The 18,029-nt window shown below is 40.2% G+C and overlaps 3 protein-coding genes across 10 annotated transcripts in view; 1 reads left to right on the top strand and 2 right to left on the bottom strand.

Moving 5' to 3' along the window:
• Nucleotides 1-4,499, bottom strand: part of LOC139472246 (oxysterol-binding protein 1-like) — a 55,260-nt gene extending 50,761 nt beyond the window's left edge. For both annotated transcript variants that reach the window (XM_071254635.1, XM_071254636.1), the window contains exon 1: nucleotides 4,277-4,499. In XM_071254635.1, coding sequence (XP_071110736.1) covers nucleotides 4,277-4,398 — 122 coding nt within the window. In that variant the 5' untranslated portion in view covers nucleotides 4,399-4,499. The remainder of the gene's footprint in view (nucleotides 1-4,276) is intronic.
• Nucleotides 4,500-6,829: 2,330 nt separating this feature from the next.
• Nucleotides 6,830-11,839, top strand: LOC139472419 (mitotic-spindle organizing protein 2B-like). 2 transcript variants are annotated; one of them, XM_071254895.1, is made up of 3 exons: nucleotides 6,830-6,878; nucleotides 8,539-8,712; nucleotides 11,193-11,839. In XM_071254895.1, the coding sequence occupies exons 2-3, from the start codon at nucleotides 8,588-8,590 to the stop codon at nucleotides 11,392-11,394; spliced, it is 327 nt and encodes a 108-aa protein (XP_071110996.1). In that variant the 5' UTR covers nucleotides 6,830-6,878; nucleotides 8,539-8,587; the 3' UTR covers nucleotides 11,395-11,839. The 2 variants fall into 2 exon arrangements, with proteins under 2 accessions (XP_071110996.1, XP_071110995.1); XM_071254894.1 differs by having other exon boundaries at nucleotides 6,846-6,960.
• Nucleotides 11,840-13,394: 1,555 nt separating this feature from the next.
• The window catches only part of LOC139472335 (nuclear receptor corepressor 1-like), a 124,051-nt gene continuing 119,416 nt past the window's right edge, over nucleotides 13,395-18,029 (bottom strand). For 5 of the 6 annotated variants that reach the window (XM_071254790.1, XM_071254792.1, XM_071254791.1 and 2 more), the window contains one exon: nucleotides 13,395-16,684. In XM_071254790.1, coding sequence (XP_071110891.1) covers nucleotides 15,027-16,684 — 1,658 coding nt within the window. In that variant the 3' untranslated portion in view covers nucleotides 13,395-15,026. The remainder of the gene's footprint in view (nucleotides 16,685-18,029) is intronic. The other variant, XM_071254795.1, reaches the window with a different exon arrangement.

The raw sequence follows: 18,029 nt of genomic DNA, 5'->3' as shown, positions 1-18,029 counted from the left end.
TGCCATTCCATCAGACATGCTTCTCTTTGCCTGGCAGACTTCCCCATCACATTAACATGTACTGCTTTGACACACATTTGGCACCAAGTATTTCATAACCTAAGGCAGACGAGCCATGGAGCATGTTCGATTGGGGCTGAATTCGTTGTGACACTTTAAGGCTTAAAAAATAATAGAATTGGTTCTCAGGCAATGGCTATTGAAATTATTGCATGGGTGGTGTTTTTTTGTTGTTGTTGTTCAAGCTAGTATGTAACCAAATTTTGTTTACAATAATTTCAGGGAAATCATGTTATTCTTCAGTAATTTAGCATTTAACTGTGTTTGAGACGCAGAATATTTAAAGATTTATTATTAGTTAATACTAAATTTTCTATTACTGCACTGAACAAACTATTAAATACATTGTTAAAACACCTCTGAATTTTAGAAAATACAAACTTAATAAAATCCCAATTTTGAACAAAACAATGTTAGCCTGCCAGGGGCACTTGGACTAGAATCAAAGATAAATCCTATTTTTGCAACATGTTGTGAATTCTTATGCTATGTTAAACATGTTAAATGGACCAACATGTACTGGCACGGACGACTAGGTGTACTGTGGGTCATGTGATTCTATTAACTGTGACAAGTTGCTGGTGATGATGGAGCAGATCAGGCAGATGACAAGATGAGCATGATGAGAAACAACAGTCACTAACAGCAGCTTTGTTACCATCACAAAGCCACCAAATGGTATAACTCTTAGTTATTGTAGTACACTGACGAGGGTTGGGACAATACACATGATACACCAGCTGTGCGATCTGATACGTATCACAATACCTTGCTCACGATCTGATACATATCAAGATATCTGTGATATGCTTGTATCTGTAGTGTGTAACCCATATTTTTTCATAGATAGGATATTCAAATACCTGGCACACTTATGATTTACAGTTGGCAGTGTCAAGTATGGATCAATGGATGAAAATATTCACTTTTTCACTACTCATTTTCACTACTAATTAGTGTTTGGTGTAACATTTATTTAAGAATACATTAAAGGTAAGGATCGTTACTTTTTACTTAGTGTGCAACTGTGATCGATACTTGTATCGGGAAGTGAATTGGTTTGGTTTGTTGTTTAACGCCGCACTCAGCAATATTCCAGCTATATGACGGCAGTCTGTGAATAATTGAGTCTGGACCAGACAATCCAGTGATTGTCATCATGAGCATCGATCTACGCAATTGGGATTGATGACATGCTTCAACCAAGTCAGCGAGTCTGCCCACCCGATCCCGTTAGTCGCCTCTAACGACAAGCATATGAAATATCGCGATGCATCGGTGTATCATCCCACCACTAACACTGACACTGTGTATTTGAAATTAAACCATCAAAATCAAGGGATCGTTACCCTAACCAAAACATGAAACACTGAAGATATGGGTCACAAGATGCAAATAACAAAGTGGACACACTTTATGAATAACAACTTCTTTTTTTACTGTAAAGGAGACGTTTCGGTATAGATCCTTATACCAATGTCAAGCAATGAAAGAAAACAAAGGAATAAGGATCTATACGAAAATGTCACCTTTACAGTAATTAAAGAAGTTGTCATCCATAAATTGTGTCTACTTTGTCACCTGTCAACTTATAAGTAATGCCTATCAAACAATTAATTTAGATGCAAATACTATTGCAACAAACCTCAGTCTCTCTCAAATAACTATTATAATATGGACAAGTTACAGCACTAGTAATGGAAACTGTGCTTGAATTTTGTTATTTGTGACTTGAACAATGAAGCAGTATATGTTACTAGATTATATAAGTATATCCTCGCTTATCCAATGAGCATTGCCATCTAAAATAAAGTGCTAATTACATTAATATTTACATATTTTAGTTCACTGTCGACTTTAGAAGGAATTATTTGCGAGTACAATTATTAGGAGACATGTTTTCCAATATCAGGTGTTATTTATTTTTGTGTCTACAGATGTGTAGCAATAGAATTTAGTCACCACAAGATATTTTTAGGCATGCCATGTAGTCATTTGGCTACCTCTGAATTTTAGACAGTAGACAAACTGAAATTTAGGTCACATTGGCTACCGTTTTAGTCGCAACTTTGAGGTCTGTAAGTATACATATCAAACAATTAATTTAGATGCAAATACTATTGCAACAAACCTCAGTGTCCTCTGTCCCCCTTTTTGATGTTCTTAATTCCCTGTTTTAACATTAGGGTTATGACAATGACTGCTTTTCTTTCATGCTTAATTTCTAACACTAAAACTGCTGAAGAAGCTATCTAAATTCAAAAGATACTGTTCCTAACGTGACTGAAGCATCCACAAATCTTCACCCACAGCATAACCAATTTATTACAGATTGATTATCATGTTTATGGGGTCCCGGAGTCGTGGACCCTCAGGACCTCTGTTAATTTGGAACACTGTGCCTGAAGCCATGTGAAGAGGCTGACACTGTCCACTAATGACTACTATCTAGCTGATTGCATCATACACCAGCAGTCTGACTATCAGTCAGGACAATCAGCATATTCAACAGTCCCACTGATTAACTAAACATCCCATCCAGTGGTCAATTAACCATGGTCAAGCAGCAGTGATTGGCATTGTACACATGCTTATTCCTGCTTATATAACGCTAACAGCAGATCCAGGGAAATGTCCCTTGAGCTTGGTCATCATTTACTCACAACCAAAAAAAAGGACAACAAATTATGTTTTTTAAGAATTGGTCAAAAATAATTCTGTCTTCAGACAGCTTGTGTTGTATAGACAGTGGTAGAAACTAACATTTTACTTTACTGGTTCTTATGATAACAAATAGCAAAACCCTTAAAAATAGCAAATTTCTTCTGGTCCATATGATTCCTAAACTATTGGGCAGTTTGGCAAGGACCACAGGACTAGTGCCAATTTCAAACACCTCATACATCCCAGGCAACTAAGTATGAAAATAACCGATACATTGACTGGGTAATAATTAATCAATAGTTAGGGGCATAACATATGGGGTTTATTATATATATGCACATTGTTATCATTATGAAAGTGTGACACTACTAGCACGGAACAGTCAAAGCACAATCACAAGATCATTGCACATGTATCTGATATAAAACATGCAGTGAATCCCTTTAGTGGATATCATGTGCATCCATGCCCATTTATCACTGTGTTTATCATCACTGATCATGTTCACATTCATCATATTTCCTCTCCTGCACTATATGCAGCATTAGAAATTGGCACTAGTCCCATAGTCCTTGCCAAACTGCCCAATGCCTAAGGTATCTTAAGGACTAGTAGAAATTTGCCTTTTTAAAAGGTTTTGCTATATGTTATCATTATAAGGACTAGTGGACTGTGAGTGAGTGAGTGAGTATGGTTTTACGCCGCTTTTAGCAATATTCCAGCAATATCACGACGGGGGACACCAGAAATGGGCTTCACACATTGTACCCATGTCGGGAATCGAGCCCGGGTCTTCGGCGTGACGAGCGAACGCTTTAACCGCTAGGCTACCCGACCGCCCCTTACTAGTGGACTGAAACTGTTAGTTTCTAACACTGATGTCCATGTTCTGGGATATACATGATATATGCCATGACTGTGCTAAATGTGCTCTGTCAACATGATAGAGTTATAAATGTTGGTTCATCAATATTATACAGTTTCATTCCCTGTCTGTCTCATACCTCTTCAAGCTCCGACACATGTTTTGATGAGCCATTTTGTGGTACCAAGACCATGGCAGTTATAACTTGACAGCTGTCACAGATAGTATACAAAACATGTTTGAATTGCTGAGCTTTGATAGTACTTACTCCACCAACCATCCCTTGTATTATAGTCAAAAACCATAATGAAAGGTGCAATAGTCAGTTATACAGTTATTTGACCATGTATGTAGACAAGCCAGTCATACTATCACAACACACAAAATTGATCAATTGCAAAATAATGCAAAATTTCCTACAGTACATAAGGTAAGTACTGGCATAGTATATACTATCCCCTCAGTCTATCAAAGTCTCCATAACCCAAAACTACGATATCAACAACTGAGCATATGAAATGTCTGGAACCAGATTTTTTTCTCAAAATTAATGATTCCATGACTATTTCGAGTAGTCTATCTTGAAGACTAGACGCCCCTTATGCAAAACTGTCACGCAGCATAATATACTAGTTTGTTACAATGTTAAAACAAAAATAATACATTCAAATAAATTAATTACCACACCTGTAATATGACAAAAGTCCATTCTGCAAAACGAACCATCTCTTCTGGTAACCTTTCAGGTAATTCGTCCACTTGTAGAGCCAGCCTCGGTACTGAGACTGGTGTGGCTTCGAGTCCGACATTCTGTCAGAACTCTGTTTAGTATTTGGTGTGTTGTTGACAATTTTGACAATTGAAGTCTTTGACAAATAATATCAGTCCATGTCACGCAAGATACCGTGGCCCAAAATGGCCGGATTTGGAATAGAGAATATTTGATGCACAACTTATTATATTGGTGTAGAAATGAGATAGTATTCTGCTGACGTTTTCTTTGTACATGTGTAATATGTTAATGCTCACATTCCAATTTAATAACGCACAGACGAGCTCCCTACTGCATTTAAAAAAAACAACATTTAAAGGACCATATTTCTTTATGTGATGAGGGTACATAGAACCAACAGAGACGATCAAATAGATCAAATGGTACCAAGTATTTCTGACTAAATTCATAAGTAATGTCGTACACTTACAGTACGCAATTACTAATATTTCTGAGGTGAAGTTCATTTTAGCATTTTGTATAAGGAGCCTCGCGTTAGTCTTATACAGCTTCGTTTAGACGAATGTCTTTTGGATAAATATTTTATCCATTTATTATCAAATAATATATTCCACATTAAAAAGAATGTGCGACATTCGCATAAACACACAAACTGCATTTATTTCACCGAAAGTATGCTTGAGTAATATAATTTATAATGCAGCAGAACAGGTAGTGTTCAATAGATTTCCAGACATATTTTTTTAATACACTCAAACGATGTCACAAGGTCACAGAAAGCGACATCACAGGCACTCCTCTGTGTGATGTAGAATAGTTTTTAATGTAAACCAACAGTTCTTTGTTTACATGTTGATATTTAGACAAGCGACTTCAAACGAACAGGGCTCCTACCCTGCCATCACTGTAGTCTGGGGCGGTCGGGTAGCCTAGTGGTTAAAGCGTTCGCTCGTCACGCCGAAGACCCGGGTTCGATTCACGACATTGGTACAATGTGTGAAGCCCATTTCTGGTGTCCCCCGCCGTGATATTGCTGGAATATTGCTAAAAGCGGCGTAAAACCCCACGCACTCACTCACTGTAGTCTGTCGCGTGTACTGTTATGTATAATTTATTATCTGCAGACTCTTGCAACCATAAATATATGGCTCGAATATGTTAAAAGTTTATTTGATGGATTAGGCTTAAGTTAAATATGTACCCAGCAAATTTAGACCAAATAAAAATGTATTGAAATGTGTTTATAAACAACGTATCTTTGATCAGTTTGGCCAGACATGGACAAGTTTAATAGACAGTTCCCTTGAGACGGTACATACTGATTATTTAAACATAAAATACAGCTAGGATGCTATCGGGTGTCACTACCGTTAAGATTTAGAATCTCGAATGTTAAAATAAGATTCACTAATCATAGACTACCAATAGAAAAGAGACCATGGGAAAGAAAATCCACGGGAGACAGAATTTGTTGTCACTGTAATCAAAAATAACCTAGCGGACGAAAATTACTATCTATCACATGTGTCCTTTTTCCGTAAATTGCGTAAATCATATATTCTCAAGAATTATTTTACAAGACCTTGTGCCATATGACTCGATGTGTTATTGAATACTGAAGCTTATTAGAACAAAGAAAACTTGCACAATCTGTAAAAGAAAATCTTAAAATCTTTTATTAAATGTATGAGTGTGTTGCAGCACGGACCGATTACACGTGATGCACGTGTGTCTGGTGCCCGTGTGTCACGTGACATAACCTTGCTTTACCTTCAATATGTTTGTTGGTTTGTTTATTTGTTGTTTAACTCCGCATTCAGCAATATTCCAGCTATATGACGGCGGCCTGTAAATAATCGAGTCTGGACCAGACAATCCAGTGATTGACATCATGATCATCGATCCACACAATTGGGACCTTCAATATGTAAGCTATGACCTTGAAGCGAAATAAACGTTTTTGTTATTTTTGTTGTCTCCCAGACGCTAGAGAATAAATTAAAATATGAATCCAATTCAAGTCTAGAATGATCTGGCAAGTGCAGATTACCTCAGCTCAAGGAAATCAGGAAATTAAGCATTGTTCCTGGCCACATTAGACATGATTGAATATTTTGTAGATATATTCTGAAATAAGATAACTTCATTCTGGGACCTCCTGGATTAATGTGCTACCTGTGAGGGTGGGTTGGGGCGGGGTGTGGGTTGGGTTTGTGCGTGTGTATATATATATGGGTGGGTGGGGGTGGGTGATATGGGATAGGCTTCTCTTATTACTTTACAACGGTGAAGCTCTAAGCCGTCCCTTTACCATGGTGGTTCCAATAGCATAAGATAATCGATTCTAGACACTAGAATTGCCCAGTTCTATCACTGAATGACAAACACGTGTCAAATGGAGAAACAATACATGAGCATCAGAGGTATGTTGTCCCTCAAAAATGAACTTGTTATAACATAAGTTGTTGAGTAAGTAGTACATAATACGAATCGCTGCGCTACATCCGGTAAATACATTACAACTTCCGGTTATGATAAATGCGGAAAACTTAAATTGTAAGTTGACTCACTGATGGAGTTTATCTGAGATAAGATGAAGATGTTTGCAACAGTGTGCTAAACCGATTATAACTTCGATGTAAGTTATTATCTCTGATGTGGCTTTATTTTCTAATATTGATGCAGTCAGCATGGTTAGGAAAAGTTAGGCAAAAGGTGGGCTCGGCCAGATTGTCTTGAAGAATTGTTGATATTATCTATAATATGAAATACTAATAGGTGAAAGTAAAGGGCCCAGTACCCTATCATACGGTGCATTTCCCGTGTTGTGTGTCGAATATATGACAGTTGATAGTATAAAAATGTAAGTACTAATTTGCAATATTTTCGAAAGTGCGAGGGCCATTCGTTTCACATGTTTTTATAAAGCCATTGTTTTTTTCAGATCTGTGATGTTTGAAGGATGGAGATTAACACCACGCTCTGTGGTCATCTGCTTACATCTCAGTTTATCCCCTTTTCATATTTTTGCTGCTTGGAAACTGTTTAGGGCTGTGATGGGTACCAAAAAATAGACTTGAGTACCCATTTGTCATTACCTGACTTGGGAGTAGTGCATTGTTTTTCATTTTATTTAGGGCCGCTTGGAGGATCAAACTCACATTGCCAGCTTGAAGCTAAGCTAGACTAATTTGTTAATCTAATTAGCCAACACCCTACCTGGGGGCCACAGGCACTATCACCAAAAAATTGTGCTTGTTTACTAAGTCAGCAGCACCCTATTGTTTCCTGTTATGCGCATGTGTGGTAGTCATATTTACCATGAAAGTCGAAACTTGAGAAAAATTGTACAGAGGTTCCTCAGATTACTTTGGAATTATATGTTAAAAGAGATTGCTAACCCACCATGCCCATAACCGACCTCACAACTGACCCTAAGAATCGTGAAGGGGTGTTTGACTATTTGATTGGCATTCTAGAAGTTGGTGATAAGGCTGGTAAGTAAGGAAACATACAACTTTATGGATAACAACTTCTGGTTTATTGCATATGGCAATGTTATCAAGCTGGAGCAACAACCAAGTGATAAGAGGTATATATGCAGACACCACCTACAAGCAGATCCACGGTCTCCCCATCGGATCCCCTCACTCCCCAATCCTTACAGAAATCTACATGGCCCATTTTGAAGAACAAGCCCTCTCCACATCCCCTATCCAACCCATCTGCTGGTACAGGAACGTACACAACACCTTTGTCATCCATAAAAATAACCAGGACCCCACCTCACTACTCATAAAGTTGGACGTTTTCTAAAGAGGTGTTTTTGCTGACGTCATGTAAATTGATGCAACATTCACTATGTTCACCTTTAATATCGACCACATTTTGCTTGTGTCGACTGCTTGTAAACAAAATATGTAAATAATGTCCTCGGGAATTTATGCAATTCTGAAATTCTGCAGTTTCAAAGTCGAACAGTATGCCAAACATTCCCATAAAAAACAGTGTTGACTAACACATACCGCTGACAAAGTCAAAGGCATGTGACTGTATAAGAACAATCTTATCATCAGAATGTTTCACTTTTCCAGCATATTTGAAACCACTGATTGACCATCCTTGATGGGATATCATGACTTTTAATGTTACAGCTCGTGTATTTGACCTCTGACTGACCACCTATGACGTGATATCATAACTTTTAATGTTACAGCCCGTGAATTTGACCTCTGACTGACCACCTGTGTTGGCTGCTGGACGAGATGACCTCCTCCAGCCAGGTTCTCCAGTTCTCCCTCCTCAGTAAAAACATCCTGACCCCAGAGGAGGCCGAGCTGTACGAGCTGGGTCAACTAGGAGGCGTGACCCTTGACCCCAGCGTGTTTAAGTGAGTAGCCAGATGTTGTGAACATGATCTATTGTGCAGCAACTAGACTTACTAACATGAAGGGGCAGTAATTCGCTGTGCAGAGTTGCACCCCCTGCGCATGCCAGGAACCTGTAATTGTGAATTCAAATTCCAGTTGGCCCTGATTACGTTTCGAGGTTTGTCAGCACTGTACCCGTGCTCGTAGGTTTCACCACTTCAGTGTTTCCTCTCACATTAAGCTGACAAGCCTTGATATAACTGGAATACTGTTCAAAGCGGCATTTAACCTAACTCACTAACTCACTATCAGCATGACTATCATGGACCAAGCTGGAACTTGGCACAGATGTTTTTGCAATATTTTTTTATTTAGAGCCTAGTGACAGTGGTAGAATCAGATTGTCTGGGGTCTAGTACTAGATGTGTATGTTATACACTTTTTAAGATAAGCCAAAAAGCAGAGAAAAATTTAACAGATTCTACCTTGTGTACATTGGGCATGCCTACATGCTTGATATTGATAATGGGAGACACAACAAAATTTCACAATCTAAAAGATTCTGTACATGTTGTAATCTAAACAATATCGAAGATCTGTACAGAGCTACAGATAAGCAGCGTATTTGCGTAAAATAACCCCCCAAAATTTTCAAAACCCAATTACTTTCAATTAACTTGCGTACAGAAATGCATGCATTAATGAAAAAAAACAAATGTATAAAAACAGCACAAGCAATATACCCAATGAAGCATGTGTACAAAGGAGCTGATTTCTGAAACACAATTACGAGCCTATATATTTAGAACAGTTATTAAAATCAAAAACATTATTTCGTTTTTTTTAAATCTTAAAATGTTCACTAATTTTGGGAAAAACCCAATAGAGTGATGAATAGATGAGTGAAAAAATATTGGTTACCCAATGAAAAAAAAGCCCAATTGATATATAAACCCTAGAGTAAAAACTCAATTGCTCAAAAAGTTATCTGGAGCTCTGTATCATTTCACCTTCATATGTCCATCCTTAATAGACATTCGAAAGAAATACATACCAAATAATATGTAATTTGACTTTCAATCTCATTGAAATCAGATCATAGTTCTTGCTACCGCTAAACCAAGATCTGAGGACATCCCATTACGGGTCACGTCAGACCGACCTTGAGCGAACTTTGACCCACCAATGGATTGACCAATCAGAAGGGAGCTTTCTCATGCTTTACGGCACCAATTTCAAATTGGCGGCTATGCTTCGAAATATATTTTGACAAATTCTCGATTACAAATTTGAAACCAGAACAAAAGAACATTCTGGAATGGCTAATAGATGATCTAGATTGTATGGATTCAGTCATTAAACCCATAACTATCGTTCGGAATACCCTGTGTTATGCATTTCAAGGTAGAAATCACATTCCGACTGTCACTTTCATGATCTGGTAAGCGACGCTCTGATAAGTCGGATGAAAGGTCGTTCTGACGCGACCCCTTATGGGATGTCTTCAGATCTTTGTTCAGCGGTAGCGAGAACTAAGGTCTGATTTTAATGAGATTGTTTGACTTTAGTCCAACAATTTTTGCACCTCATCATGCTCATGGCAACCACAATATTTGAAGTCTTAGAATCTGTCTATGTCAAGCATGCCTTCAGGAGCAGAAATGTACTTAAATGAAACAAGTGAACCTATCTGTCCTGTGATCATGCACTATATTGTGTGCATTTCGTGTGTTTGGATCTGTAGCCTTTCATACAATAAACATTTGAATTTGAATTGAAAGAAAATAGTTTTCTTTTGTTGAGAGCGCAAGCTGTATTGTTGTGTGATTTCACAAGAAAACATTCCCTAAACAGCTTCATAATGTTCATTGTTCCACATCCTGTTTCTTTACCTGTCAAGATCTGGGGTAGAAAAGGTCTTCAGCAACCCATGCTCGCCTTAAAAGGCGACTGTTTGTCTTAAGAAGCGACACATGGGATCTGATGGTCAGACTCGCTCACTTGGTTGATACATGTCATTGTATCCTAATTGCGTGGATCGATACTCATGATGTCAATCACTGGATTGTCTGGTCCAGACTTGATTATTTAAAGACAGCTGTCGTATAGCTGGAATGTTGCTGAGTGCGGCGTTTAACAACAAACAAACAAGCAAACAATCTCTCCACAGGTTTACTGGGTAATAGGACTGAATGTGGTTTAAAACTAATTTCAACTTATTTAACGGCTGAGTATTTAGGGGTTGCCAGGGATAGACAGTCTCTAATCTGTTGGTCAGATTTGTCATTCTAGTTAAATATACACTTCACATATTATTAGAATCTGTTTTGTGTGTCTTGGAAAGATACAAATATCCTGTTTGTCCCTCAAATAGTGATAATAGTCATTACAGATTTTACTTAATGTCAAATTCACAGAAGCAATGAAATTGTATTAGTGTCACACATGAATCTGTACAAAGTTTGTTTGTTGCCTTAACATTTTGTCGTTGACACTCCAGGATTATCATGGACCTTCTGAAAATGAATGTCGCACCAACAGCCATTTTGCATATGCTGAAATCAATGTGTGGTCAACGTAAAAAGAAACACACAGTCGTGGATGAAGAGGTCATAGGTCAGCGAGGATCAAGGTCAGTGACAAGTTCTGGGAGTCGGCCCCGTCAGGGGTCTGGTTCCCGGAGAGTTGAAGCCCGGAGATAGTGCAGCTGTTTTGAGTGGAAGCCCAGAGATAGTGCCGCTGTTTTGAGTGGAAGCCCTGAGATAGTGCAGCTGTTTTAAGACTGTGATACGTGAGGCCACCTCACCTGACATTATTTTGTTGTATACTGCCTTCAAGTAAGGGTGTCATTTATTTGAAAATTTTGTGACGATATATCAACTCAAAAGTATCATAATATATCGATAAATAACGAAATTAGTCTTTCTGTCTGTGTATAGTTATAAAAAAATCTATCTGAACAAGGCTGATCCATTAAATGCATAAAACTGAATTTTCTACCATTGTCCATGTTATCTAGGTAAATGTTTCTGTGTCAGAGAATAATTTTTTTGGTATTATTAATCTTACTTTTTGTCAATACAGTATCAATATAAACATGATAAAATAATTATGGATCTTTTTTGAGATATACAATGATATCCCTAACTTCACCTTATTTTTGATTGAATAAAAAAATGCTTTGCATACATCTCCAAGTATTTGTTGTGTATCAGCTGTTGTGTCCTACGTGTACCAGCCTGTTGAGTCCTACGTGCACCAGCCTGGTGTGTATCAGCCGTTGTGTCCTACGTGTACCAGCCGTTGTCCTACATGTACCAGCCTGGTGTGTATCAGCTGTTGTGTCCTACATGTACCTGCCTGGTGTGTATCAGCTGTTGTGTCCTACATGTACCTGCTGCGTCAATCAACAAATAAAACCACAGGTGTGCATAAAGAATTAAACAGCTTTTCAGGGGGCAAAAAATCGTAAATCATCTGGCCCAAAGCTGTTGTGAATGTTTTATGTAATAAATATGAACAGGTGATGTACAGTGTGGTGACCCTGGTTTCATATTGGAACCTGGTGATCTTAAACAATTTTAGGAGAAACCTGTGTCACTAAGCACCAGATTCATGAAGATCTGGGGTAGAATAGGTCTTCAGCAACCCATGCTTGCCGTAAGAGGCAACTATGCTTGTTGTAAGGCCACTGACAGGATCAGGTGGTCAGGCTCCCTGACTTGGTTGATGCATGTCATCGTATCCCGGTTGTGTGGATCAATGCTCATGATGTCAATCACTGGATTGTCTGGTCCAGACTCGATTATTTACAGACCGCTGTCATAGAGTTGTGTGCAGCGTTAAACAACATATAAACAAACGTCAACAGGTCTAGGATCAAAAACATTCTCGATTTTCAGTCTTACATTCCTTAATCTTGAGCCATTTTCCTCCGTTTTCCTTTTAACACTCGGAGCAAGTATATTGGGTTAAACCCCACTTTAAACAGAATCTCAGTTACATGGTACAGCATGTTACCTTGTGTGGGAGGAAAGCCTGAAGTGATGCAGGTCACGTTTACAACATTGGTGAAACCCGTGAGGATAGGTAGGGTGCTGACAAACCTAGAAACCATCAGGGCAAGTATGGGTTTCAAACCCACGATCCAAGAATTCTGGCATGATTCTAAAGGTTGCCCCTCTCTAGACCAATTTGCAGTGATTTAGACAACTGGGCCTCATGTGCCCCATATTGGTACTATGACACGTCTCGCAAAGACAGACCTGTGAAGGATCAGAACAGGTCTTCAGCAACCCATTCTTGCCATAAAAGGCAACTATGCTTGTCGTAAGATGCGGCTAACGGGATCGGGTGGTCTGCGCACTGATTTAGTTGATGCATGTCATCGTATCCCAATTGCATAGATCGATGCTCATGATATCACTCGCTGGATTGTCTGGTCCAGACTCGATTATTTACAGACTGCTGTCATAAATTTGATTGGTTGGTTTGTTGTTTAACACTGCACTCAGCAATATTCCAGCTATATGACGGCGGTCTGTAAATAATCGAGTCTGGACCAGACAATCCAGTGATTAATATCATGAGCATCGAGCCACGCAATTGGGGCTGTCATAAAGCTGGAATATTGCCGAGTGTGGCGTTAAACAACAAACAAACTTACAAAGACAACAAACACAGTTCACATTGATTTGGTTTTTTTATATGAATAACAAGATAATGTTAACAGTGAGGTACATCCACGTGAGCCAATCTGCAGCTCATCCTCAGTACAAGATCTGCAGGGATGTATGAACCATTCACCAGACACCGAGCCACAGGGAGCTGACACAACATCCCGACATTGTATGCAAACATGTACACCGCACAAACATCCATCCACCCACCCACCCAAAGCCCAGGCATGTGCACACATATACCACTCAACTCTTGATAAGGATACTCATACTTTTAAAGGTTGGGAGACAACATATTTAAATGTTTAATTAATGTTTTATTTAATATTGCTTGAAATGAAGCAACATGTCAGTTTCTTGTCCAAATTGCATCCTGTTCGTATGAGATCTCCAAATAACCGGTCAGATTTACCTTCCTCTTTGACACTCAAAATATCCCTTTAAAAAGTTGAGTATTATATTTATCAGTCGCCTCCCCCTTCCCCCTCCCAACACACACATCCTCTTTTTCTTTCGCTGACACACGGACACACCACACCAACATGGAACACGACATTGACATGACACCAAATAACACACAATCTCTCCAACACCGGCACACACAAGCTCTCCACCCATTACATCAACATAACACTCATCTCTCACACAGGCCACCATCCATTCATGTTAATAGTTCATCCCTACAAACTCTGTGAAGCACTTGAGACACATAAAATCATTAACACAAGTTGTCTGTACCCAAGATTTGTCAGTTGCTTAACGCCGCACTCAGCAATATTCCAGCTATATGACGGTCAGTAAAAAGAAAGTCAACTGTTTCCTTCAACAATCAATAGACACATCAAACTGTCATCATCGTCTCTAAAATATAATACTATGAGTACTTAAGTGATGGTGTTACATTATCAGACTTTTACCCATAGCTTAGTCTACGTTCATCCTACTGTATTTCTAAATATTCTAGTCACAAAAGTTTTTTAGTATTTTGTAAAATTAACGAAATGTAATTCACACCCTCCAGTAGTTTTGGTGAACCACTACTCATCATTGATTAAATGTCTTCCCCAAATTAAGTACTTCTGCCATTCAGCAGTGAATTATCCAATATAAAACTGAATCTACGAACGGATGACAAATCCGAGATACCATACGGAAAACCATACTGAATAGATTACAATGATCAAATATAAACTGGGTGTCCTTCTGAACTCAACAGACCTTGATCTGCTGATGTACCATGATGACACTATCAAGAAGAATGGAACTAAGCTTAACATCGCACATTCAACAAAATCTCGAACACAGTGTTTGAAAGAATACAAGCAGATGAATGAGACAAGATAGAGGCATGTAGATGGCCATGGGGAACTGTTTTGTTCCCCTTCATCCCTTGACACATGCTCTAGTACATACTGAAATACAAAACAAGTTTCCACTGACATGTACATCAGACTGCGACAACGAGTCGAGTCATATGGCAGTTTGTGGAGTGATATGTCAACACACATATTGTCCTTATGCAAAATTTCATCTCTTATGAAACATTTAAAAAAACGATGAAGAAAAATCCCTTTTTACATCACCCAGTTTGAGAAGCTTGTAATGCGTACATACACAAATGAAGTGACTTTTGTGTTAAAACTAGCGTGTCTGGACTAGTCATCATCATCTGAGAGCATTTCGTACTGAGCTGAGTATAAGGGCATGGGTTCCTGGTCACGGGAGATAACAGCGTGCTCGGCCTCCACGATCATGCTGGACACAACAGGTTGAGCAGGGTTGGAGTAGGAATAGCTACTGACGTCCCCTGACCCAGGGATAACGGACGCCATGCTTGTTGGCAGGTCGGAGCTCGAGTGCGGTCGGTTGTTGACGTCCACTCCCATGAAGCTGGACTCCACTGCTCGTGGACTGCGAGATCGCTGAACATAGGACATGGAAGGGAGATTGTCCGACCCCCCTCGGCCCTGGCTTGTATTGTCTGCTGCCTCGTAAGAAACATCTGTGCTACACTGAGGACTGTTGTCATGAACACGAGGGGAGCTCTTGGCAGACCGAGGTCTGTCCACCATCGGACCACCTGAGGAGACGTCTGCACCCGTGGAGCTGCCGATGTCGGATTCATCAATGACCATGTGGTCAGAGTGTGTGCTGTCGATACTCGGGTGAGAGATGTTGGAACTTTCATCAGCTTCTCCACTCTCAGCTCGCCCTCCGAATCTGCTGCGTGGAAAGTTCCGCGACTCAGGTTCCATCCCCAAATGGGAGCTATCCGAAACCTGCTGCCCAACAAGGAAGCTTGCGTAACCTTGAGCCTCATTTGGGTCCTTGCTTTGCGATGTCACCTTATCTCCATCTCCGCTCGCCCCCTCATCAACGGAACTGCCAATGTTTCCCTCACCTTTGCTGCTGCCATCTGAGCGGCTCTCGGAGCTGTCCACGTGCCCCCGCCTCGGACTCCGTGACAGAGAACTTGATAAAGCCATATAGCTACTTGGGGTTTTCCTGATTCCCTCCTCTTCAGGACTATCGGGAAAATCGTATTCTGAGGACTTGTTTTTCTTCCCTGAAGATGACGCTTTTTGCATATCTGCAGCAGATGAAGGGCGAGGCAGATCTCTGGTTGGAGCAGCAAATTTGCCCGGAGGCCTTGTCATGCCACGCTTCTTGGGCTGTTGATAGTGTGGGGTAGCCGCACTTACATGGCTAGCCTCCGAGGATTCTGCTGCTGCTGAAACAGCCACCATTGGTCGGATCCCAGGCATGTGACGATCATCTGATTCCTGAGCTTGGGCAGATGATGGATCAACTTGAGATGAGCTGCTGGGGAAAGCTTCCTGCTGCTGTTGAGACGTCCTTCCATCAGGTGGACCGGGTTGGGAGTCGGAAGACCTACTGTCCTGATGACCTAGTCGACTATCTCCTGGTTGCTGGCGTGCATCTTGTCGAGTGTCTGGAAGCTGAAGCAGTTGGCGGTTTGAAGGCAGAGGCTGGCTGGGTGGCATCTGCTGCTGTTGCTGTGTCACAAGCCGAGAAGCGGCAAGCGAGGGTGACACTGAAGACTCGGCAGCATGCTGCTGCTGCTGCTGCTGACCTAGGCGAGACTGAGAGAGTGATGGCACGGAGGACTCTATCTGCTGCTCCGACTGACTGGGGCTAGGTTCCTCCATTAACGCTTTCTCTATTCTCCTCCTCATAATAAAGTCCAAGGTGTTGATGTTGAACTCTGGCTTAGCTTTAGTAGCGGGTGTAGTCTCGGACGTAGTGGGGCCCTGGCCACTGCTGTCGGCTGGCTGGTGGTGGGGGTGGTGGCCTGCCAATATAACCATAAAGCTAGATCAGTCAACTTGAAACACAAACACAAAGGACATGATACATACAAGGCTAATATAGGGGACATCTAGCAGCAGAATGTGTGGGGTCTGCATTGGTCAACAATATACCTACTGTGTGTCGGCAACAGGGGGCTGTTTAGCCATAACATGTTCAAAGGAGGGGATCAGCCAAAGGATCTGTTCAGACATAAGATGTTCAAAAAGGTCAGCAACAGAGGTCTGTTTAGACATAAGATGTTTCAAAGGAGGTGGTTAGCAACAGAGGGCTGTTTAGACATAAGATGTTCTAAATGGTCAGCAACAGAGGGCTGTTTAGACATAAGATGTTCTAAATGGTCAGCAACAGAGGGCTGTTTAGACATATGGTGTTCTAAATGGTCAGCAACAAAGGGCTGTTTAGACATAAGATGTTCTAAATGGTCAGCAACAGAGGGCTGTTTAGACATACGGTGTTCTAAATGGTCAGCAACAGAGGGCTGTTTAGACATACAGTGTTCTAAATGGTCAGCAACAGAGGGTTGTTTAGACATAAGATGTTCTAAATGGTCAGCAACAGAGGGCTGTTTAGACATATGGTGTTCTAAATGGTCAGCAACAGAGGGCTGTTTAGACATATGGTGTTCTAAACGGTCAACAACAGAGGGCTGTTTAGACATACAGTGTTCTAAATGGTCAGCAACAGAGGGCTTTTTAGACATATGGTGTTCTAAATGGTCGGCAACAGAGGGCTGTTTAGAGGCGAACATTTTAACAGAGGTCCTGTATTTTGACATACTGATGCAAAATTACAAGGGAACACAAAGCCAAAGCCGTTCTCAACAAAATAAGGGTGAAATGCAAGTGTCTGGTAAGTAACTTGTTATCTTTGATATTTCTCAAGGTACAAACAAACGGTACAAATGACACCTTGTTTATTCCCCACAGCATATATCAATCTAGACTTACACTTAGTCAATGAAAACATGTCTTTAAAATAATAAAAATATTTTTTCGAAAGAACCTTTCCTCTTTTGCTGTTTTCATATGTGGAATCAAACAAACTAGACCTGGTTAGTTTGATCTAGACTTGCCTAGGCTTTTAGAAAAAATAAATACCTAAACAATACAAATTCCACAGTCACGGTGCAGGACTAATATCAATCCACTATCAATAGTCAATGTGACATCCCGATACTCATATTTGTCTTAACCAGTGGACATTAAGTGAAGGCCATTGACATGAGGGATCACTTGACTAGGCAGTCCGACAGTACTTGGTAAGGAGCTTGATAATGAATGGGCATACCATGATATAAAAGATCCCAATTCGAGAGGCCATTTCAA

The sequence above is a fragment of the Haliotis cracherodii genome, unplaced genomic scaffold (assembly GCF_022045235.1).
Source record: "Haliotis cracherodii isolate W230 unplaced genomic scaffold, xgHalCrac1.p SCAF_24, whole genome shotgun sequence".
In the NCBI taxonomy this organism is placed as follows: Eukaryota; Metazoa; Mollusca; class Gastropoda; order Lepetellida; family Haliotidae; genus Haliotis; species Haliotis cracherodii.
This window is presented reverse-complemented; position numbering and strand designations above follow the sequence as displayed.

What these genes read in the sequence shown, in the direction of transcription:
- LOC139472419 (XM_071254895.1), top strand. Translation starts at nt 8,588, where the DNA reads ATGACCTCCTCCAGCCAGGTTCTCCAGTTCTCCCTCCTCAGTAAAAAC. An exon ending in CTTGACCCCAGCGTGTTTAA is followed by an intron (nt 8,713 to 11,192) that starts GTGAGTAGCCAG and finishes TTGACACTCCAG; the next exon opens with GATTATCATGGACCTTCTGA.